Source organism: Trichoplusia ni, chromosome 3 (genome assembly GCF_003590095.1).
Source record: "Trichoplusia ni isolate ovarian cell line Hi5 chromosome 3, tn1, whole genome shotgun sequence".
Classification (NCBI taxonomy): Eukaryota; Metazoa; Arthropoda; class Insecta; order Lepidoptera; family Noctuidae; genus Trichoplusia; species Trichoplusia ni.
The window spans coordinates 895,656-919,848 of record NC_039480.1 but is presented as its reverse complement, the minus strand read 5'-3'; the positions used below and the strand labels follow the sequence as shown (position 1 = coordinate 919,848).

The following is a 24,193-nucleotide window of genomic DNA, read 5'->3' as shown; positions in this document are numbered from 1 at the left end:
TGCAGCCATTTTGAGCTGTACTATACTTCAAATTATCTTACACTCTGCCATCCTAATTACTTCATAAATATTATAATTTTACTTTTTTTAGTTATTGTATTTATTTTGCTACTAAACAGTATTATCTGATATGCAAAGTAATGATCTAATCGTAGACAAACTAGTAAAATTCAGACAGACGCGATGGTAAGCGAACACCTGGAGCACGAATGTCAAGGCTGAGCGCTTGGAAACGCTCCAGTAAGACGCCAGCAACGCCGAAAAACACAACTGAAAAATTCTTGCTTGTATACACCTACTATCAGTTTATCGCTGCACGGAGTAACTGCCGAGCGCGTGAACGATAACCTGCTGTAATAACTCATTACTTTCTTAGTTTACTTTTATTTCCATTAACAAATGTTACATGTTCATTAAATCTAAAAACAGCTGATTCAAATTCTTTTTGGGGCAGTTTTAGGGGTTTTCATATTTGGAGCATTAAATTCAATGTCAACTCAATAGGCGGGCGCTAAGCAACGCTCGCATGTGTGTCGTGTGCGGCGCGCGCTACAAACACAAGCACGTGCGCCGAGCGACCACATGACGTCACATGGGTCGCCCCCGCCCCGCCTCCTAGCTAGACAGGGATAGCGCTATTGCGGCGGAGCGGCAACGTCGCGCGCGCCGTTTTGTTTTCGCATCTAACGTCGGTGATAGGCCGAGTTTATCTTCCGATTGCGAATGCAACAACAGCTATTTCTAGCTTTACTTAGCACATTGCAACAACCCGATTTTATCGCTTCTCAGCTCAACGTTCCGCTATTGTGGACATTTTCATTGTCATTTCGACCTTGAATGTTAATTTTCTTAGAACATAAATAGACAATTAATATTATTTAGGGATTAAATTGATGAAAATGCATCTAGGTTATGAAAGTAATACAACAAGCGATAACTAGACGTATTACTGGGCCAATGGCAAGGATAACAGTTACAATAGCGAGGTCAAGGCTAAAATATATTGAACTGATTAAATCCTTTTTACTTAAAGTAGAATCTGACAAAAAAAAACTAACAAACTTTTTATTTCTTTTCAGAAGGCGACCAAGGATCGTGGGAAAGTGGACTGTCGTACGAATGTCGGTCGCTACTGTTCAAAGCTCTTCATAATCTAATTGAAAGGTAAAACGATTGTATTCATTATGTGTACGAAGGAAAAGATCTTAGATACTTCTGTAAGATAATTTCGTGTGCATGAAGTAGTCTTTATATAATGTCAAAATATCAACAACTTCTTGAACCGTGGTTATATATGGCACATCTTAAATAATATGTAAATTATGTAAACGTAATCTGTCGTTGGTGTAGACAATTGGCACTCCATACAGAACGTTGTAACGCGCACTTTATTTCAATGCAACTCGCGAGCTAATTGCTTGAGATTTATTATGAAATCATTCCTATTGACCGCACTGTGAATGCTGCTTGTGTTGACGATACAATATTGCGTACAACGACTAACCGAGGGGCATCCTGCTGTAGGTGTGTGCTACAAGGAACAATTCTCGGTCCTTTCTTACATTAACGCCTTATTTTTATAGAGAAAGGTTTGATCCTTAATTTCGATAGGTTCAAGTTAATTTATAAAAGCATATGTCAATACTTATATAAATACGATAAATATTGATAAACAACACGAGACTATCAATATCATTCTATAAATGTATCAGTATATCGTGATACAAATCTAAAACCCATTGTTCTATGCGTCTTTATATCGATACGATAAACATTATGCAAGTTCGAGGTAAAACAAATTAATTTATCGATACTATATCTTAGTTTGAAAATGTAGTTGTCGAGCTACGATGAATGTCTGAGTATTTCAAACAATAATAATTTTGTTTGGCTAGTCAGAATCTCTATGACATTCGTAGTTACTTAATTAATACTAATGAGAAGAAGTAATTGCCGGTCGTTTACTCAGTTGCAATTTGCGCGCCGAATGTATCACCTGGTGCGCGAGCGCATCGCCACCGCTCGTAAGTCGTACGATGCGAAGGTCGGCGTATCTCACGGGGCGTTCTAATGACGTTTTTTGCCGCGCATTCATTGGAGGCTCGATCCTTTAAGATTGCTTACTAATTTCAAATTACGGCCGTTACGATGATAGGAATCTCAAAACATTTAAATGTGCGTGTAATTTGCTTTTATTAGTTGAACCACAAATATAAAACTAATAAGATATACTACTGTTTGCGTCTGATCCATTTTCTTATCATTATTAAATACTGACTAATATTAAAATGTGAACATATTAATTCCACATTCAGACAAGGCACTCTTTATTCTTCCATAATCAGCAAGTTATTTTACAATTCCCTAGTCTTACTTTATCAACTTACTTTGCACTAGATGGCAAGAATCTTTTAACTCCCTGTTCACCCTTATCAAAATAACATGGTTTCTCTGATAATGAAACGGACTGTCTTAAACGCGCCCGAAGATTTATTATAATATCTGCAATGTTCTTGCAATACAATATTTTTTTGCTTTTCGTTGGATAGTCTATAGTTGGTTTTATAACGAACCACTGCACAGTATGTAACACCACATATGACGTAAGTGGCGCATGCATCGCCATCACGCGAGTCGGGAGCAGTGAGCGACGGAATCTCGGCGTATGAACGAAATCCAGACGAGTCGTTGACCCCCAGTGGCGGCTGGCGGCGCGTCAAAGAAACAATGCGTCGCGGTGAACCAGGGATGCGATCTCGACACTGCGACAACACAATACACACATACGCACTCAGCTTCTGCCACACAATTACTTTGAGGTGGCAACCGTGCAACGATACCAGTTTTATAAAACGTAACTTTCGTTGTTTTACGATGAGAGCTCTAAATGCCATTATGATAGCGTTTATCGTGCGTTTTAGACAGCGTGTTTTCGTTAACATTTCGATTGAACAGCAATAAAATAATTAGTCGTGGTATTCTTCTTCAACAGATTTATAAACAGGTCATAAAGTCGTTGGTCTCTTTAAGTAAGATGGTCATTAATGACCAATAACTTCTTATATAATTCAATTATCACGTACGTTATAGCAAAATTGTCTTTCCGAGAATAATAATGTTTAAGCACTAGTAAGCTTAGTGTGCAATTAAATGCGCCAGCGTTTTGCATTAGACTCGCCGCGATGCGGGCCCGATTGAGTTAAAGTTTTTATGTCCGTTTTACAGTCGTCGCTATTGTTTAAATGCACCTACTCGTGTTTTAAATTAACTTTTATAGACTTAAAACTGAGCTTAATGAATTTATTTTCGGTGAGCCTCTTTCGCGTACATTTTACAAGTGACTTTCGGCTAACAGATCATTGTTAAACAAGAAAAATAGATAAACCTTTATTCTTTGGTGTAACTAACGGTCTTAAACTTAGGCAAGTAGGAATATTCTAAGAAATCCTTACCGATTATCCCGTTAAACTACGTGAGTAAAATGTTAAATTGCAAAGCACTCGAGCGGCTCCACGAAAGCTTTCAAATGAATGAGCTTGATAGAACAACAAGTCCTTTCAAATTCCCATCACTCCCACGATAAATGTACCCAAAACTTATTCAATGTTCACGTGCAGTTTTAAAGACTCGTAAATTACAACATTATTCGCAGGCCCAACGTCTAAGGAACTGGTTCAAAGACCTCAGTTATGCTAAACGGTTGACATTGAATTTCTTAATGCAAATGCTTGTAATGATGCAAAACAAACTTCGAATATAACTTGTTTCATTTTAAAATTATAACCTACCTTGTCGTTAGCAGTTACGTGAATTGTTATATGGCTTTTATGTTTTTACTGTAACATTAAGCTTTATTTAAAACGTTATGCCTAAATAAACTTTTCTTTGATAGCCTCTCGAAGCCAATGAAGAACGCTAACGTAATTTGAATACTTAACAGTCCTCATTACAAGATAAGGACGGGTGCTGTAAAGAATAAATTCGCACCTGTTTGATACATATTCAAAGCGTAGCGAACGCATTCTTGCGGCGTGTGTAGCGCGGCCACCTGCGTGTGCGCTGCTAAATCTCTCCCGTTACGAAGGCAGTTTGCACTGCTGACTGCTTCGCCGCATAAACGACGACGTCGACTTCGCTGCGCATGAGTGAGCGGTCAACCCATTTGTGCCTACTTGTAAAATCTAGTTTTGCAACATCATTTGAATCTTGTATTATCTTTAATGATGACCGATTGGCATAACTTTAAAGTACTACATCGTACTACGTGGATTTTACATGTAACGTGAATAAGTTTTATTAAACAAAATAATTCATAAATAGCTGAAAAAACACCGAGAAAAAAGACAAAAGTGTCCGTGACTCGATAGAGTTTTGTTTACAACTGTATCAGATACAGTCGCGGAGTGCGTACGTTTAAAGATAGACAGGGGCATCGCTCGAAATAAACTATCGACTAACCAATACAATATTTGTGCATGCATTTTTACGCTGACTCATTGCTCTACTAAAAGTATTTGTGATTTATTAAAATACCAAACGTTTCTTACTAGTATTAGCGTTGTCACGTTCGCCTAATGTGACAAAATCAACCGTATTACTAATGTTAATGTAAAAATATTACGACACTGTATTTGATCGATTTCTAAATTTCGTATTGACTTGAATTTCGGTAGTTATGTAAGCTTGGTCTCAACTATACTTGTGAAATACGAGACCTTATTAATAAAGAAAATATGAAATTGGTTAGAGATTATTTTATATCTGTTCACGCTGTATGTATTAGATGCCATAATGTTTAAAAGTTAAAATACAAATGAGTATTATTTTATGCTTTAAATGATTTATTACCAGCAAATAATGGACAAGCGCAAGTCGTATGCATCACCGTACCATTCGTCACTTTGTATATGATTCACATTCCATAATTGCAAGTCAACAACTAGTGTAAATGATTGTTTAGTTGGACGCGTCGGTGGCACTGCGCTCGCCGGTGACACAATAATATTCGCTATGGTAATATAATCGATAGCCGAGCGGTTACGACACGCCCGCCGATACATCGTCTTGATGTGTACGCCGAACGTTGCAGTTTGGAAATACCATACAATGTTCTATGGAAATGCACACAATTTACATGTTTTTATGCGTAATGCCCGGGGAAAGTACCGATGATTGTCCAAATCGCATTTCTATTTTCGACATAACGGCTGTTACGCTTTCGCTAACAGTACGGGGTACTTTACCATAAAAAGTTACGCACAATTTAAGCTTTACTTATTGCTCTGATATTGTATAAATCTTTAATTAACGTTCATTTCATGACTCCTCTCAGAAGAAAGTGATGGATGAACTCTTTACATCACACAAGTGCATCACAATACAGAGCGCCACAGTCAAACGCTCTGCAGCACAGTGTTGCATGGCGCGGCGCCTCACAGTATTTTATCGTTCAAACGGCACGCCAATAAAATAAACGTGATACACTCGTAAACTGGCGAATGTTACCAGATCTCGTGTTCCAACTTGCTGAGCTGTGAAATTGTATAGCTTATGTAGGCTCTTACTCCTCAATATTATCACCCGTCGTTAACTGAACGCGAGATTCCTTATTTCATGGCTTCTTTAACTAGCTTTACATATATCGAATGACAAAAACGTATCTGGTGATTTTACGTTGACATCTCTCGTATATTTTACGTATTACATTCGTAATAATATGTTTTTACTGACTTATCTATCTCGTTTCTGCTTTCTGTGATATTACACATTCGAAGATTTCATTCATTTATATTTCTTACATATCGCTTAGCAATCTTAATTTCCGAAAGTAAGTAGCATAGGCAAAGTCTTTATCTTTTCCTTTTAATTTTGACGCAAGCCTACACTGGAGAAATAATATCTTTGTATATCTGGATAAAAGATTTTTTTCTGTGACTCATCATGTTGAATTGCTAATTCATGACAACGTATGTAATATCTATCCAACGCCTCAGCAGATATCTTGTTGATTACAAAGCAGATATTTACAGACGTAGTATATACTTACGACGCAATAATAAATACTTTTTCATTTCATTTCAGATGTCTTCTGTCGCGGGACTTCGTGAGGCTCGGCAAATGGTTCGTCCAGCCTTACGACGGCGACGAAGAAGACGTCGGCAAGAGGTACGATGCACATCCGATCTTATTGTTATAGCGATAAGAATTCATTTCACTCCGCACCCGCCTCCGATAGTGAAAGTCAAAGAAGTTACGATATGACACGCTTGTCTTTTGCGTGCGAGTGTTACATGTTAGCTAATTACTAGATGATTGTATCTACTAGATTGTAATTGTGTGATGATTGAGGAACAATACTTAGTAAGGACTTCTTTTGGTATTCTGGTATCGTAACAGGAAAGTATTCATTTTGCCGTCGTTTCTGTAGAATAGAACCTGTGTTTCGTAGTACGCTAATACGAACTAATGAATAGTTGAGTGCTTCACCCATGTTTCTCAATTTACTCCCATTTACCCAATTTCTAAAGTCCACGAAACTGCGTACATGTACAATAAATAGACTCGCACTTAGAAATGATTATGTTTTTCAAGATGAGAGTGTATGGAAGTTAAATTTGAGGCAATTCTCTGTGGATTGTTTTCAAATGATCTGTGGTAACACGGAACCGCTTCCTATATTAACAAGAAGATCTCTGTGTTGTGCTTCATAAGACACTAAAGCGTAACATCGTTCTCTATCTAACATTTAAACTAAGGCCTAATTCTTAATTGTTAATAAGTAAGAATAAATCAACCCATATTAAGTTCGTTCATGTCATGTAATTTAAGAGTCCACAGTATGTCCTTTCTTGTTATTTTTTTTCAAATATGGTAATTATTTAAAGAAACTTCACGCGTTGAATTTTCGTTTCCTAAAACTTAATTGTAATATGACACTAATACTAAACATAAGCATTAACCGGCGACTCAAGTTCTCTAATACATACCCAGGTCTTTCTAGAACAGTTTCGATTGGAATTTGATTTGAAGCTGCTGTCACCGCGAGATACGGTATTATCGAGTTTATAAATCGGCGCTAGACGCGACCGCTCCGTGCGGTACACAGGGGCGCCGCCTTGCACCGACCTTACGTTTTACCTTACTTGTGTTATAATGCCATTTTAAAGTTTATACTGTCTAGTACATAAATATCGACCACAGTAATTGTTGCCAAAAAGTATTTATTTAATATTCATATTATTTTTGTAAAAGAAGAAGCAAAGAAGCTCTTCAGAAATGACAATTTTAATAATATGTAATACATGTATAATTGTTTCCAGTCCATGGCACCTTTCGTTTTCGTTCGCGTTCTTCCTGCATGGCGAGAGCACGGTGTGCGCGTCCGTGGACGTGCGGCAACACCCGCCCGTCAGGACGCTCACCGCCAAGCGTCTCGCCAAGGTCAACGCGCCCGACAACCAGGCCGACGCCAAAGGTAACATAGACAAACTTGTTGACCGTATGCAAAATTTTGGTCAGGGGTAAAACCCCAATAAATTGACTTTGCAACCTGGTTTCTTGGAAGCTGTTTTTTGTCAGATGATGTTATTGTGTTCTTAACATGTTGCAGAGTAAGCCTTTAAATAATGTTTTCATGAAGAGAGAGTATAGACTGCCAAATTTGGGGGAAAGAGAAAAGGGATTTTTAAAAGATGGTTTATATAACTCATAATCATCTTGTTGTGCAGTAATCTTGGCGCCGTTCGGGCTGGAGGGTACACTGACTGGTCGGGAGTGGAGCGACTCGGACGCCGCTACCGCGCGCCTGCTGGACGCCTGGCGACAGCTTTACCCACTGGAACAAGGCTGTGGGGCTGTCGAGGTAAAATCCTAACCTTTATGTTGATCTTACTGAATGATCTTCTGTGTCGTGCGCGTGCTAATCCAGTTTGTGTTTGCAGGTGGTGATGGGCGGAGCGCGTATGCGCTACCCGCTGCCGTACGTGCTGGTGACTCACATGGAGGGCGGCGCGCTGCCCGCGCCCGCGCCGCCGCTGCCGCACCGCGCGCTCTCCGCGCTCACCACGCCCGCGCCGCACCGGGTACGTACTCCGCCACACACTCACACTACCCATACATCACTCATACGCCCTACCAACACCATTCATACACTACCTCTGCCACTCATACACTCCGGTTCAGAGGAAGCGTGCCACCTTCACGATGAAGATCCACAAAAATCATCATCATCCTAGCCTTTTCTCAACACTATGTTGGGGTCGGCTACCAGTTTAAGCGGTTTCAGCTAAGTATCGTGTTTTACAAGGAGCGACTGCCTATCTGACCCCCTCAACCCAGTTACCTGGGCAACACGATACCCCTTGGTTAGACCGGTTGTCAGACTTTTAAGCATCTGACTACCTGTAACGACTGTCAAAGATGTAAGAATTACAGCCGGGACCCACAATAACATTTAACGTGCCTTCCGAAACACGGAGGAACTCGCTATGACAAAGATGGTCACCCATCTACTGACCAACCGCGTCAACGCGACAAACAGACAGATGCATGCAATATTCATGGAAGATAATGGGAGACAGAACTGTTCTCAGTTTTTTGACCAGTTCCGAGTTAAAGCTTCCTAAATTAACAAAGAATTAATGAATTTCAATTAAAATTAATACTGTTCTCGAAATACGGATAGTATTATTACTTAATATTCTGACAATTACGTTATACGTAAATGTTTGAAAAGTGTATATTCCGGTCTTCAAAATCAATAGTAAAATAACTTTCAAACGTTCCAGGCCGCTGAGATATGCTACGGCGACACAGCTGGCGATAAGAGCGAGGACTTCGTAGATCCCACCAGAAAGACTCCGTGTACCTGCGCAAAGTGAGTGCCGCTCCAGATGTAACGTAGTAGTGCTATTATATCGCGCGTATATACATATTCTTATATATCACTAAGCATACACTCCTCGGACAAAACGTACACATCAACACCAAGAATCCATTTTTAAGCCCAAGTACATAAGTCCTAGGGGTGTATGCTTCGTGAACTATATGATATATAAGTAGATAGGAGCAGTATATAGCAGTAGTTGTGCGAATTGTGTGTTATGCATCTATATTTTACGTATGACATGTATGAGAGAATATATTTCTTTATATATTTTTCTATATCTTGCATTTGAATGAGAGTTGCAGGCTTGTCGTTCACCGTGAGTGTTGAACCTTATAAAACTGATTATAAGGATCAATTTAACGGCAGCGACGATATGTGTAGTAAACTATTAGTAATGATTTAACAGGGTGTAGATTGATAGGTAGATGTTATGTATGTGAATGTTTTATTTTATTTTTATTTAGCAATAATATAATTATTTTGTAGTTATAAGCTGTAGAGGGTATAGCTTCACCAATAAACATAATATGATTATGTTTGTTGGTGCTTAAGACGAAGGAATTCTAAGTGTATCCGAGCAAACCTTATGTGGACCCAATAAGGTCGATATTTCTTCGAATTCCTTCGTTAAACACGCGGCGACTCTTGTCACACTTTGATATCTCTTGTAAGACAGTGGTTTGGATTAGTTAGAGAATATTTACGACGGTGATTAGCTTGATCTAGTAAACGAGTCTTCAGTGGGCATGCTAAATATTAAATTTGTATAAAATTGGTTGTACAAAATTGCAAATTTCGCTTATTACTATTTTAAAAACAAAATATATTTTCGGCTGCTTTATAGACGGGAGTATGAAACAAACGGAACGGCGCTAGGATATGGACACTGTTGTAATCTAAATTATGAATATGGCATTGAAAATCGCGGTAGCTCTTACATTTCAATAGGGAAATTTGAGTTCAAATAAAGATTTATATTACTACTTTGGGCTAAAGAAATTTTGTAAATGTAAAAAAGGGGAGAGTATCTTCGTTTGTTTGGCCTAAAGAAAACAGAGCCTCACAACATTCGAAGTTGGGATGGAATGTACACGAGTAAGCTTACTGGGCTCGGGTCCTCGCTAGGCAGGAGTAGGTCGCGTGGCGCGTGCCGACGGTAGCGTTGTGTGTGCAGGTGGCGGCGGCGCCGCGCGCCCCGCCCGCCGCCCTTCCACCGCCGCACGCCGCGCGCCGCGCCCAGCCGCGCCCGCCACCCCGCGTGAGTACCACACCCCACCACGCTACACCACGCCACACCACGCTACACCATACATGCATCACGGGAAACCTACTTCTAATGTTATCCGACAAAAGTTACCTGTGATACAGACTAGACACGTTCTTAATACTTGATCTAATTCACTAATTCCACACAACGAAATCGTATTCTTTGTAAAGGTTACAACTGTTTTCCTAATTTGTAACTTCTACTACACTGTGCAATATACAATAACACATCTACATAACAAACATGTTCTACAGGATATCGAGTCACAAATAATGCAATGCTGCTTAAATAACGCATGTTTTGATGCCTCCAGTTATCATTTATATTATTATATCGTAGATATATATAGTGCATGAATATGTTTAGAGAATGCTGATATGCTCATACAAATTGCATGTTTTGTGCCTTTATATAGGATAATCATATGTGTGCCTAATATAAAAATGTTGTATTACTTTTGACAACCTTATAACAATTACAGGAAGCTACAATTCATTAATAACATTTATCTACTAATTAAGTTATGTAATAAGGATAGATTAAGTTTATAAAACTGTATTGATAATGTTGTCAACTGTTATCATTATGGAAGTTACAACTAGTTGGGGACAATATCATGTTGTTTTGTCACCGAATCACCTTCCTATATCATCGAGAAGATATCTGAGCGGCGTCTCTTAAGTACTAAGACGTTGTTTCGTTCCCCTTCACACATTTATATCTGCTAAACACTGTCACTGCTTGTATGTTATCAATCACCTCAGTTTTGATAATACATAACAATTGAATCACTTTCGAATCATTCTTTATGTGAACACATTTGTGCTGTGATTTTAAGCTTCATTATCATTTGGAAAGTAAACAAATTGATAATATCCGCTTTTTATCAGAAATATCCGCGACGTTTGTTAGTTACGCATTGTTTCATGTTCTTCATGTGGATGAAGCTTAACAATAACAAGCGGTGACACATTAGCATTAAACTGCGGTACATATAATAACATCTACCTTTCATCTGAGGTTCTAACTCGTCCGTCACGTCTGAGTCGAGTACATGGGATGATCATTCACGGGGTACCATGGGTATTCATAATTGATGGAAACGGGAAGGAAATTTGAATGGTGTTACTTAGCTTTCAGATGATATACTGTTTTCATTGACATTGTTTTTAATGTTTAGGGTAACCTTGAAGTGGGTTGCATAGATTTGCGAGATACAAAATTTTTGGTACGTTCAGATCGCGGATTCAACGCGCGTTCAATTTTGTATAATGTTCACATGGTGCGTGTTAAACGCGCGTCGTCGCGGCTGCTCTGTTTTAGTTTCGAGTTCAACATCCGTCGAAGATGGACTTAGAAACGGACTAGATGAACTCAACAATTCGCGAAAGCGCGCGCTTCAGCTGCTCGGGTACATAGACTGTAACCAATGATCACAAAGCGCGCGTTGTGGTGCTCTGACAACAGCCGAGCGCTAGTGCAGCATTCGACGTGTGCTTTATTAAAACGCGCGTTGAGTCCTTGTTATCTGAACGTAGCCTTATTGTAATCCGAGTGAGTTTGAAAGGCAGTTATCATGTGAAGGCTGAGTACACGTTAGGTGGGTACCGTACCGCCCCCGTTGGTGCGTCGTGAGTAACGTGTGTGTGTTGTGCAGAGCGGGCGCGGGCCCGCTGTGCGCGGGCGCGGGCGGCGCCGCGTGCTCGCCCGGCAGCTGCGGCGGCGCCTCGCCCCCGGCGCCCGGCTCCGCGCCGCCCTCCGCGCCGCCCGCCTCGCCGCACCACCAGCCCACGCCCAGCCAGGTACGTGCCACTCACTCACTACTGGTTAAAGGTTGTCAAACCACCAATCACTAAATATTCAAAAAAAAATAGACAGCTAATCTGATTTAAAGTGCTATTACCTACCTCCTTATAAATACATCACTCTCTTCTTGCTCTGAAAGCCGCATTCTAATACCATATATCCGTTATAGACGGCGGGCGTGGTCCCCACCACGCTGCATACGCCAGCGCCGACGCCGGACCCGCTAGCGCCGCCAACTCCTGCGCCGCCGTCGCTGCCGCCGCCCAAAACCTACACCCAGGTAAACAGCACACTCAACATGACAGAACAATTACCCTTTTTTTTTAATTTAGCCTTTTCTACATACTGATTATTTATATGATAAAATGTATATTAGAAAGGGTTAAACACTACATATTTTTTTAACGGTATTAAGACAACATTTTTTCCTGGTTTTCTTCTACAATTTGTTTATTTTCCATTCACCAGACTTTTAAAATCGAACTGGGATTTTTGAATGAATAAAATATAAAATCGTCAACCTACTACCATAGTATGTTAAGATGAGGTAAATATGACATGTATCAATATAATAAGCCGTCATGTCCCCAGGGCGACTCCCCGCTGGGCTGCGAGGTGTCCCGGCGGCCGGTGTTGCCCGCCGCCGCGCCGCGCCTGGACCCGCTGGAGGACGAGCACTCGCTGCACATGCTCTACGACTATACCACCGTCTACGCATGGTAACTACACTGCCTCCACTACCTACTGTGACATTACATTATTTATAAACGACATTTTGTCGCGTTTGAGTGACACATATTCTGCTTTTTAAGAAAGATTTCGAGTAAAGTAAATTGCAATCGCAATTTAATAGTTTTGTGCAAAAAATATGTAAATACATTATTTTTTAATTCTTTTTTTATGGTGTGGATTTCTGTAACGTTTTTTTTTAATCAAATCTGCGAGTTATACACGGACATATCATTATAATATTTATTTGATGTGAATCTTTTCACTCGCTACATAATCCACCGATTTGCGCATCAACAACATTGAAGCTTTTGTTGTATTGTGTTTAATATTTGGTGACAGTTATTTATTAGTTTTTATGGCTGTATAGAAGCTATATGATTTTATTGAACAGAGTAATAATAAGTGTGTATCGTGTAGGCTGGAGCACCCGGTGAAGCGCTTCAAGTCGTCGCAGAGCAGCTTCCGCGAGGAGATGGCGCTGGGCGCGGGCGCGGGCGCGGACCTGTACGCCGGCCACGACCACACGCGCATGGCCGCGGCGCGCGACCACAACGCGGCGCAGCTCAAGCACGAGCGCGACCACGCTGTACGTACACACTCCTCACTGATCATAACCATATACTTCCATATCATTTTTAGAACTACATGCAATACATGGTATTTGGAATGACCTTCTCAAGTCATGATAAAGACCAATCCATATGTATTTACAAGGTTATTTACTACCTTTAGGGTTGAGCAGCAACATTAAAACATAAATAAATACAAATCAATAATAATTTTGCGTAAACCTGTTCAATATTTTACGAGTCTAACAATGTAATGTTTACAAATAGGACGATTCAAAAGAGTACAAGAACCTATTTACCTCGGACGGTCTGTGCGCGACCTTCAAAGACCTGGAGCAGATATTCGACAACTCGGACGACGCGGCCAGCGGCGATGAGACGGTAAGACTTGTGAGTGTGCCCCTTTATATATTATTCTTAGTATTAAGTTAGCTAGATATCTAAATTCCAAGATTTTTTGTGCTGTTTTCATTTGATTTCAAAAATATTACTTTTTAACGATAAACTTCAAATTGCCTTTGTCATATTCTGTGACTGTCTTTAAAGCTATTCAATAAAACCGTTATGTTTAAATCCTCATAAAACATACTAAATAAACAAATTCCCAGTCTTGGCATTTTGTAGTTGTGTGTCTGTCCGTCCGTTCATGTTCATGCATGCCTGACCCGTGTCCGTGCGCCCAGCTGCAGGTGTCGACGCCGCCCGACTCCAACAAGTCCGTGGAGGAGTCCCGCTTCGGGTCGCGCGGCTGCCCGCGCGCCGAGGAGCTCAGCAAGATGTTCCCCACGCCGCCCAGCATGGAGGCGCACGCGCAGCCCTCGCCCGGCTTCTCGCTGCCCGACGACGCGCCGCCGCTGCGCCACGCCGCGCCGCCGCAGCCCGGCTCGCCGCCGCCCGACGCCGCCATCGAGGTACGCACTACTTATAGACATCCACTTAACAAACCAATTGACCATTATAATAAAACAAAATTGTGAAAATTCATACAAGTTGATTTGTTTTATTATCTGAGTATTTTAATACAAAACTAAAGAACATTATAAACTTAATAAATCTCTGATACGTGTTTTAGGACTGGTCTTACGTATTCAAGCCACCGATAGTGTCTAAATACGTGGGCTCCTCGAAATACGCGCCGCTGGCGACGCTGCCGAGCCAGCTGCTGCCGGCGGTGACGCTGCCGCCGCACGCCGTGTACCGGCCGCGCTGCCACCAGGAGCACGAGCAGGACCAGGACGCGGCCAAGCAGAGGGACGACGCCGACGCCGATACCAATAGAACTGGTGAGCGATAATCTGTCACACTCTGATGTCTACTTGAAAATTGCGTAATAAATCCGGGACAAAACTCTTATTATAATATTATCATAATTCTAGCCTTATCCAAACTATGTTGGAGTCGGCCTTTTATGATAGAATTGCTTAATGAAATTATTATAAACGATCGAATTATGTGCTCAAGCAGGTGTAAAGAGATCTGCGTCCCCTCCGGCCGAAAACCGTGAAGCTCGAGCCCGAAGGCCGGCCGACACCGGGTCTGGCACGCGCAGCGAGGGCGGAGCCAGTAACACGGGGGCGGGGCCTGCGCGCGCCGTGGCTGTTCCCGCCAATAGGAGCGCGCGCCGCGTAGCCCCGCCCCCGCCCTGCGCCGCCTGCCCGCTCATGCTCAATGTACTGTTAGCCGACACCGTGCTCAACGTCTTCCGCGACCACAACTTTGATAGCTGCACCCTCTGCGTTTGCAATGCTGGACCTAAGGTATTACATATTTTTTTGACATATACACTATCTTGCGTAACCTGTGAGTGAGTTTGTTTCATGTTTTGTATCGTTTGCTTGTACGATGGGGTTAAAAATGTGGTATCTGTTCTGCAGGTGGTGGGCAACATCCGTGGCGCGGACGCAGCCACGTACCTAGCGGGCTGCACGGGCGTGGGCGCGGGCTGGGGCTCGCCGTCGCAGGCGCCAGACGACGAGCCCTCGCACTGCACTTGCGGTTTTAGCGCCATCCTCAATCGCCGCCGCGCGCATCGCGCTGGACTCTTCTACGAGGTAACACACCCATTGGATTAAAAAAGGCATTAGGATTTTTTTATGACTAGATTTTTCTGTTTGTTAGTGGTCAAAGTGGGAAGAGAGAAAAAGGTTTTTTTTTTATATTATGACTGAAAATAGAAATTGATGGATAGTGGTTACTCATGCTGTAATGTGTTTGCCTGTTTCCGCAGGACGAGATGGAGATCACGGGCCTCGCGGAGGAGCCGGGCGCGGGCGCGGTGGGCGCGGGCGCGGGGCTGGGCGAGGTGGCGCGCGTGGTGCTGGCGGCCGGCGCCGCGCCCCCGCCCGGGCCCGCCTGCGCGCTGGCGCACGCCGCGCGCGCCGCCGCCAACCCGCCGCCGCCCGACGAGCTGCGCCTCAACCTGCTCGAGTCAGTACCGCCCGCACCGCCCGCACCGAGCTACACCACGCTGCCGGCAAGGGATACTCAATCATCTAATTACTGTACAGGTATACTGACGGAGGCACAGCCGCGACGAGAGCGTTACGTGCATCGTTAAGTTCAGGCAATGCGAACTCGGCCAACACCTCGACGACGTCCGGAGCCGTGCATCGCTGGCCATTCATAGGAGCGCGCGCGCCGCGGTCTTCCCGCGATGTTGTGAGGTACTGCCACTCGTCATTACTTTAGTTGCCTAATATTCTAATCGCCTATTCGGTATACTAAATTTACATGTTAATTATAGATTAATGCGGCGATTGAGGCCTCTCTTGCAAGATGCGATACAGAAGCGTTGCTGTGGCGCGCGCATGTGGGACGGCGTGACGGGCCCGCTGACGTGGCGGCAGTTCCACCGGCTGGCGGGGCGCGGCAACGAGGACCTGTGCGAGCCGCAGCCCGTGCCGCCGCTGCTGGTGGGCCACGACCGGGACTGGATCTCGCTGTCGCCCTACGCGCTCCGCCACTGGGAGCGGCTGGCCCTCGAGCCCTACTCGTACGCGCGCGACGTGGCCTACGTGGTGCTGGCGGCCGACGGCGAGGCGCTCACGGAGCCGCTACGCGCCTTCTTTCGCGAGCTGTCCACGGCGTACGAGGCCTGCCGCCTGGGCCGCCACCAGCCCATCGCGCGCGTGGCGCGGGACGGCATCGTGCGCGCGGCGGGAGCGGCGGGCGCGGGGGGCGCGGCGCGCGCGGACTGGGCGGGCCCGCTGCCGCCCGGGCGCCTGGGCTCGCACCTGCGCGCCTACGCCGACACGCTGCGCGCGCAGCTGCTGCCCGCGCTGGCCGCGCTCAGCGTGGACCGCGCGCTGCTGGACGGCGAGCGCGCCGCCGCCGAGCCCATGCGGCCGCCCGCCACGCCCGACCCGCCCGGCGCCGAGCCCGAGCCCGAGCCCGCGCCCGCGCCGCCCGCGCCCGCGCGCGCCTGGGACGAGGACGAGGCGGGCGCGCCCGCGCTCGTGCTGTACGTGGTGGAGCCGCCCGCCGACCACGCGCACCGCAGCCAGGCGCTGCACGCGCTGCTGCGCCTGGCCGCCAAGACCATGGACCATCTGCACCACCACAACCCGCTCGTCAAGGTGCGCACCAATACTACTGCTACAGGTCAACACACTCGACTTGTGGACACCACTAACGGCATTCCTTTTTACATAGATTATCTCATTGGAGAGCATCCGGTCACGGTGGGGCCTGGGCTGTGGGCCAGCAGAGGGCCCCGCGGGCGCGGCCGGCACGTACGCGGGCGCAGTGGGCGCCGGCGGCGCGCCCGACGTGCGCGCGCTAGCTTTCAGCGTGTTCAGTGGGGCTCGCCGGCTGCTGCAACACCACGCTAATGGCAAATCACTTACTGGTTTCGGCACCGCTGCCGATGCCAACCTCTTCCTGCAAGCCAAAGACGTACGTATACTTCCTTATCCAAGCGACTTGTGAACTAACTCACATTATGACCATAACATATTATATTAATGATGTACAATAATATGCAGGAGAAGAACCGCGCGCCGTACAAGCTGTTCTCGCCGGCGTGGGTGCTGGCGGCGCCGCGCGCCCTGAAGGAGGTGGCGGAGACCTGGGGCCAGGGCTCGGGCGAGCAGGGCGGCGTGCTGTTCCTGGCCTACTGCCTCAGCCACGACCAGCGCTGGCTGCTGGCCGCCGCCACCGACGCGCGCGGCGAACTGCTCGACACCGCTGCCATCAACATTCACGTGCCACAGAGGTAAACATACTCTATATTTATTTTGGTTAATTAATCGAAAAAAACTTGAATTTGTTAAAACTAAACAATGTGTTGTCATGTATTAGATCGCGTCGCAGGCGGAGCGGTCCCGCGCGGCGGTTAGGACTCACAAAATTAATGGACTTCACTCTGGGCGTTATGAGCCAGGCCGCACAGCCCTGGAGATTAGTCGTAGGCCGAGTGGGCCGTATTGGACACGGAGAACTTAAAGGTAATTAATGATTCTCAGACTCAAGATGTTGTATAGTATACAAAATATAGTAGAATATTTAGTTAGTGTAATTAGCTTAGTGATGTGTGTGACCGCCACGAGTAACGCATGCGCCCGGCAGGCTGGAGCTGGCTGCTGTCGCGCAAGCACCTGGTGCGCGCGTCGGCCACGCTGCGCGACATCTGCGGCAGCTGCGCAGTGCTGGCGCCGGGCGGCGTGCCCTGCATCCTGTCGGCCTGCCTCGTGTCCACCGAGCCCGACTCCTGCCTGCGCCTCATGGCCGACCGCTTCACGCCCGACGAGCGCTTCTCGCAGGCCTCCATCCAGTCCCATCTGCACACGCCGCGCGACGTCACCGCCACGCACATCCTCGTCTTCCCCACCTCGGCTACCACACAGGTGGGAAAACTACCGTTCTGCACTAACTGAACATTAAAAAAATGCTTGCATATCATGTCTAATGCTTCTATTACCGAATATCTATTAATGTACTTCTTGTATTTCACAGTCGAATCAAATGCCTTTCGAACCTCCGATGGCCAACGGTGAGGATGGAGACATGATGTTCTTGAACGTGGACATGGGCGACGAGGATATGGGCGAAGACAACATGACGGACCTGCTGATCGGCGATATGTTCAACAACATGTGGGCGTCGGGTAGTCCGCGCCGAACCGACGACGATCCTGCTGCCAGCCCCCAAGCGCATCATCATCACCAGACAGCCTTCCACCACCAGGACGATAACGCGGCTGTAAGAACTATGATTAAACAATTCTGCTCAATACTTATAAATACCACAGAAGTTGATTCTAAAATTCACTTAAATGTTGTGAAAGTTGTAGATGTCGTTTAATAAGAACGTTTGTTGTGTGGTCAGGAAGCGGTAGGTGCTCTCCTGCAGCAGCCGCTGGCGCTGGGCTACATGGTGTCGACGGCGCCGCTGGGCGCCATGCCGGCGTGGTGGTGGGCGGGCTGCGCGCACCTGCGCGACGCCTGCCCCGCCTTCCTCAAGAACGCGCTGCACCTGCACGCCGGCAGCCTGCAGGCCGCCGACGACTACACGTCGCTCACGCAGCGCCGCGACCACAACACGCACCCGCTCGACAGCCAGACCACCACCGACGTGCTCAGGTAACTAGCGCACTCACAATAATAACATAAACTTATACTTCATTCGTGACCAACTATTGTTTTACTAATATAACATTTCATTTCAATACAACATTTCATTACAGATACGTGTTAGAAGGCTACAATGCTCTGTCATGGCTTGCCCTGGACGGCACCACCCACGATCGCCTGTCCTGCCTACCGCTGCATGTCCAAGTGCTCATGCAGCTTTATCATACGGCTGCTGCGCTCGGCTAAGCCAGCCCCGGTGCACGGCCTTACTTGGCTGTATCATGATCCTCTACAACCGTACTCCGCCTCTTACGATGCGGTGTTCGTGTTTCGACCCGGTGTGGGCAATGTGAGCGAGTGTTTAGTGATTGTGTCTGTGGTGAAGTGAATAGTCGCGTAACAGCGACATCTTACAAAGTTCTCGGGATGTGACATATTGGATGGGTTTGCCAAGATATTAAAAAGTGCAGGTACTCAACCATTGTGAAAACCTAAGGTTTCAGTGTAAACATGAACTTGTGTTCAGAAATTATTAACATTTCTAAGCAACAGAATGAAGACAGTGATGGCACTACATGTGTCAACAATGCTAGATGACGTCATCCGCCTGCCTATATACTATTTATTGAGTAAATTATTGAAGTTGGTATATTGAGTATACTTGTAGTGATATGGCTAATGTTGTTATTGTTTGACAAGAGTTTCTACAGCTATGGACAATGAACATAGTATGGTGAAAATACTAGTTTAGGTGTTTTGTTAGATGTAAAAATCCAACTATTCACTATAACTTATTTAGTGTGTATTATTTATACTTTTTAGCAAAGGTGTTATATAGATTGTGAGTAGTTGTTTGTTTACATATAAATAAAAACTTAAATGAAGTCACTTGCCACTTAGAATGGAACCCGAAGAAGCTGACAAGTTTGGTTATGGTGCAAACATGCTGACTCATTGACTATGGAGATTATTACTAGTTATTCATTTAAATTATTCCTACTTAAAGGTTGGAAAACTCTAAGAATGTTCAAGATTAACCCAGTAACCAAGCCACAATGAATTATAATGAATATGATTTTTATATTGCTCTTCATTGTACCATGTTATATGAAGATAACAAACCATTTAGCCTTAAATTTGGGTATGAAAAAGATGTTTGTTGTAATAACAGTATTGACCAATTATCACTACAAGTTAAATAAGGTAAATGACTAAAAGGCAGCGTTAATGTAGTGTAGTTGATGACAGTACTTAGATAAATTAACTAATAGGGTGTGTAAGTTCAGGGCCTCGTTACAATATGTTATTGTTGTCAAGTGTTGGTTCCCTACGGATAGTAGGGAGTGGTTGAGAGTTTGGACGGGATGTCATTCACTTTGTTTAGTAATGCATATTATCAAGTATATAATATTGTATATCTCGTATATAATTTTGGTACCCTCACCTGTGGGATTTTGCTTGAAATTATGTAGACATGCAATTATTGTTATCAAATGTAGAGGTAGTTAAATTATACACTAAAATGTTATAGTATTCTGATTTAAAGTTTTTATATAGATAGCAACTCAAGCTGTGTGATTTGCTTGATTTAGGCCTTTTGTAAGCATTAAAGTATTTGTTCAGTTTTGATTATGCATTTAATTGATGAGGAATAGTGACTAAACAAAGTGAATAGGTACTAAACATCACCGGACACAAATTTCTAAATGAAAATATCAAAGTGTTATTATTAAATTACTAGAGAAATTTTTAAATACAAGCTAGGTAAGCCGGGATTAGATTTTATAAGTTAAATCACAAAATATGGTCCAATTTGGCATAAATAGTTTTCCATGTTTTATAAATGAATTATCATCAATCAAACTCATGATGAAAGGCATTTCATTGTCATTGCAATTAAACAAAATAAAAAAGGTCTCATAATTTATCTTCGAATATCTTTCAAATGCACTTTATACCAAGGGATAAAAAAAACATGTATTTGGTCATATCATTGAGTTCATTTGAGTTAAATTAGTTACAGTTTACTAATTCAATGCAGTTATTCTCTTTAACAGTGCAGACACTACAACTAAAAGTATATGTAATCATTCAATATTGATAACAACTCTTCCAATCAGTCTTGTCGGTACAATTAATTCTTCCTGATCTCTCATTCCAGAATCAAAAGTGAACCTCATTTTATGTAGCTATCATACCTATTAAAAACTACATGCATATAAATGTTCAGCAAATGGTAAAATATGTGGGAATATTGTATTAGATAGTTAATTATTGGTCACAATATCCCTTTTCTCTCTTTTACCTCAAATATTTTCACTCCTCGACATATTCTTCCGTCGACTTTTTTTATTGTAGCTAGTATTTAAATTATTAGCAAAATAAATTTTGCGTGTTTTCAAATAACATTAGTAACAAATTAAGAGTGTTGGAAATAAAATTATTTAGCTTGCATTCAATTGGTATTTACTGCAATGTAGAAAACTTAGTATCCAATAATCTAGCTACTCCAATATTTTAGTACACTCGTTACTGAAAACTGCTTTCTCATTTTGACACATTTGTTTTGATCTCAATAGCTGTTTTTACAATATTTTCATGTCCAAACTCTATTTTTGCACTTTTCATAATGTTGTGCTCAAAGTCTAATGTCTTTATTCTAGTTGCACACTAGAATTAAGGAATAAAGTCAGGGTCATCGATAAGGAACATAACATCACGCTTTATCTGACGAATACATTACAATTAAAATTGAGACACCTTAAGATAATATTTCTTAAAGAAAAACGACGTCACAATATTTACAACTGCAACATGCATTGTTGCGCTGTATGTATTAATAATGTAATATATTGTTTGTAATTTCTCGTTGTTATAATAAACCGGTATGAATTACCAAAGGAGTTAGATATGTATAGTGTTTTAGATATTTTTTTACTGACATTTCTTTATAGATCGACCACCAAAACATCTCATTTATTGTAACGACAATTGTCAACTCGTTCGTTCACACATTGTTTTGATAAGCGTTTACGACGATCGTAATGTTCGGCACGATTTTAATTCGCAAATCATGTAGATTCAATCTCTAGGGACAAATGTATTAGACAATTTGACCACAGATGTACAAGTTGATGTATCTAATTCTGTACAGTTTTAAATGAGGGAACAAAAGCTCAACATTGCATGTTTCTTACAATTACTGCATTGCTCCAATATTCTAGTAGGAAAATTAAACCATTGGTAACAAGTAAATGACCTTGCAATGCCAGTAACAAAATTAATAATAAACAGATTTGCTAGAAAATATATCTTATGATAATGAAATAAAGTAACCTCTGATCGGAATGCTAATTAGTAACACCAATAGTTTACGGATAGTTAAAATAAAATAGTGATAAAGAGAGCCCCCTAGATGATGTTCGAAGTAGCATTTGTATAATTAGAAATTGTCGTTTTGTAACAAAAAGTAAAATGGAGCCATTTGAAACAACAGAAGAGCGTGTTGATACGTCGAATCTCCAACAGTTTAGTAGTTATAATGAAAATTTTCTATTTTAATATATTATTAAAGCATAAGCGTAGGGAGGTGTGCTGTGAAAACAAATCTGTAAATATGTCCGATGCGTGGTTTGGATCGTGTATTACTCATTTTTTATTGATATATTATTCCATTTTTAATCTTATTTCTGTGGACTGAGTTCGGAAAAATCAAAAAACTTAATCAATTTTTCATATTGAACAAATTATCAGAAATCAGATTGTAAATTATTTTTTTGTTGCTTAGTACCTAATTATTTTTTGTAATGTCAAGTGATGGTAGGCAATTGTACAGGTTTTGTATGTAATGCGCGTGCGCAGCTCTGCGGCGGTTTGCATAAATTATTTAATTGTAGACGCGGCCCGCCCGCCACTTAACTGAATTATGCCTAGTTGAATATGAAATGTTTTAAATGTGTTACAGCATTTGAGAATATTTAATGATGTTGTATATAGTTTATTATTTTGTTTTGTAAAAGGACATTTTGTACATATACTCGATGTAGTATCGAATACCGTTAATTATTTGCCCACATTGCCGATGTATAATGGAGCACGTTTTAAAGAAACCACTCGTAATATTTTGTACAGTTGTTAAGCGAGATTCGTAGTTGAATGGATTATTTTAAGGATTTCGTTTTTTTACTTTTTTGTTATTGTGAATTTGTCAATTTTTTTAGGGAATTGGGATCGTACTGTACATAGACCTCACCATTTTGTCATATATTAGTTTTAAGCGGTCAAAAAAAATCTGATGATTGATGTGGAAATCAAATTTTCTAAATGGAGCAATCATTGGAAATTCGTAAAACAAAATTAGTGTAATACTTGATATTAATATAACTTTATAAATAACTGTGAAAATAGGTAATAATAATTATGAATAAAATATTACATATTTAAAAATAATTGTTTTATTTTCTATTACATGTGCATAATTTAATATAAGTTTGTAACAGGTGAAGTAATATAGCAATATGGACCTAATTTATTTTTTATTGAAATAAAAATGTATGTTGCAGTCCAAGGATGGTTGCTAAGGCGAAAAAAATGAGTTATTTCCGCGAACACCCTAAAAACAGTCCTTTATAAAAGTTTTCTAGTAAAAAAGAGTCAATTAGAGAACTTTACTGCAATTCAATTAAATTGCAAGCACTCAATGGTTCATAGTTGTTATTTTGGGTGAGTTAAGTAAGTACCTAATATACGAGTAAAGTTCGCGAGTTGAACATGATGGAGGTACCAGGCGAGTGCGTTGCTAGGAGAGTAGGCAGCTACATGAGATTGGTACCGAGAGAGCAGGCAGTAGTATTTGAGAGTGTACCAGGGGAAAAGGTTTTAGTATTCATGGTGCAGAAAGCACAGGGCCCCAATTCTGTTGTATACGATGAATTAATGGAAATTGGATTAAATTGGTACGATTCGTATTGTTCTAGGCGTTTTTCCAACGTAATAATTGGAAATTATGTACGGGGCGGAACATCACGATCAAAACAATGAATTTTTTGAAACATTGAATTGTTATGGTGGAAAAATGCAATAGTATCAAATATAAGGGTGATACTATTAAAGTTTTTTGCATTTCTATATTTTTGATGCCTGAAAGGGTGTTTAAGGAGCTTTTTTGAACTCGAATGTACCCAAATAGATCCAGTGTTTCTGGGAATTAGTTAACGTCACAGTAGGTGCGTACGCATTCCGGTTACGATTTATCATACATAACTCAAGGTAAAACGTAAAACCATACTGAGATCCCTTAAAACTGGCTATAGATAACAATTTAAATGTACCATGATGTTGTGCGGGTACCTTCATACGTGCA

The 24,193-nt window shown here is 42.4% G+C and overlaps 1 protein-coding gene across 1 annotated transcript in view; it reads left to right on the top strand.

Annotated features, from left to right (window-relative positions):
• LOC113508655 (mediator of RNA polymerase II transcription subunit 13) overlaps positions 1 to 22,696 on the top strand; it is a 54,048-nt gene extending 31,352 nt beyond the window's left edge. The window contains exons 3-27 of the mRNA XM_026891735.1: positions 1,080 to 1,164; positions 6,082 to 6,165; positions 7,320 to 7,474; positions 7,728 to 7,861; positions 7,941 to 8,231; positions 8,787 to 8,875; positions 11,812 to 11,956; positions 12,130 to 12,240; positions 12,552 to 12,679; positions 13,110 to 13,278; positions 13,529 to 13,651; positions 13,945 to 14,172; positions 14,334 to 14,544; positions 14,726 to 15,018; positions 15,136 to 15,312; positions 15,489 to 15,688; positions 15,769 to 15,924; positions 16,005 to 16,836; positions 16,913 to 17,155; positions 17,245 to 17,474; positions 17,561 to 17,706; positions 17,828 to 18,105; positions 18,215 to 18,460; positions 18,587 to 18,840; positions 18,945 to 22,696. Of these exons, the coding sequence (XP_026747536.1) occupies positions 1,080 to 1,164; positions 6,082 to 6,165; positions 7,320 to 7,474; positions 7,728 to 7,861; positions 7,941 to 8,231; positions 8,787 to 8,875; positions 11,812 to 11,956; positions 12,130 to 12,240; positions 12,552 to 12,679; positions 13,110 to 13,278; positions 13,529 to 13,651; positions 13,945 to 14,172; positions 14,334 to 14,544; positions 14,726 to 15,018; positions 15,136 to 15,312; positions 15,489 to 15,688; positions 15,769 to 15,924; positions 16,005 to 16,836; positions 16,913 to 17,155; positions 17,245 to 17,474; positions 17,561 to 17,706; positions 17,828 to 18,105; positions 18,215 to 18,460; positions 18,587 to 18,840; positions 18,945 to 19,077 (5,141 nt within the window). The 3' untranslated portion in view covers positions 19,078 to 22,696. The remainder of the gene's footprint in view (positions 1 to 1,079; positions 1,165 to 6,081; positions 6,166 to 7,319; positions 7,475 to 7,727; positions 7,862 to 7,940; positions 8,232 to 8,786; positions 8,876 to 11,811; positions 11,957 to 12,129; positions 12,241 to 12,551; positions 12,680 to 13,109; positions 13,279 to 13,528; positions 13,652 to 13,944; positions 14,173 to 14,333; positions 14,545 to 14,725; positions 15,019 to 15,135; positions 15,313 to 15,488; positions 15,689 to 15,768; positions 15,925 to 16,004; positions 16,837 to 16,912; positions 17,156 to 17,244; positions 17,475 to 17,560; positions 17,707 to 17,827; positions 18,106 to 18,214; positions 18,461 to 18,586; positions 18,841 to 18,944) is intronic.
• Positions 22,697 to 24,193: the final 1,497 nt, after the last annotated feature.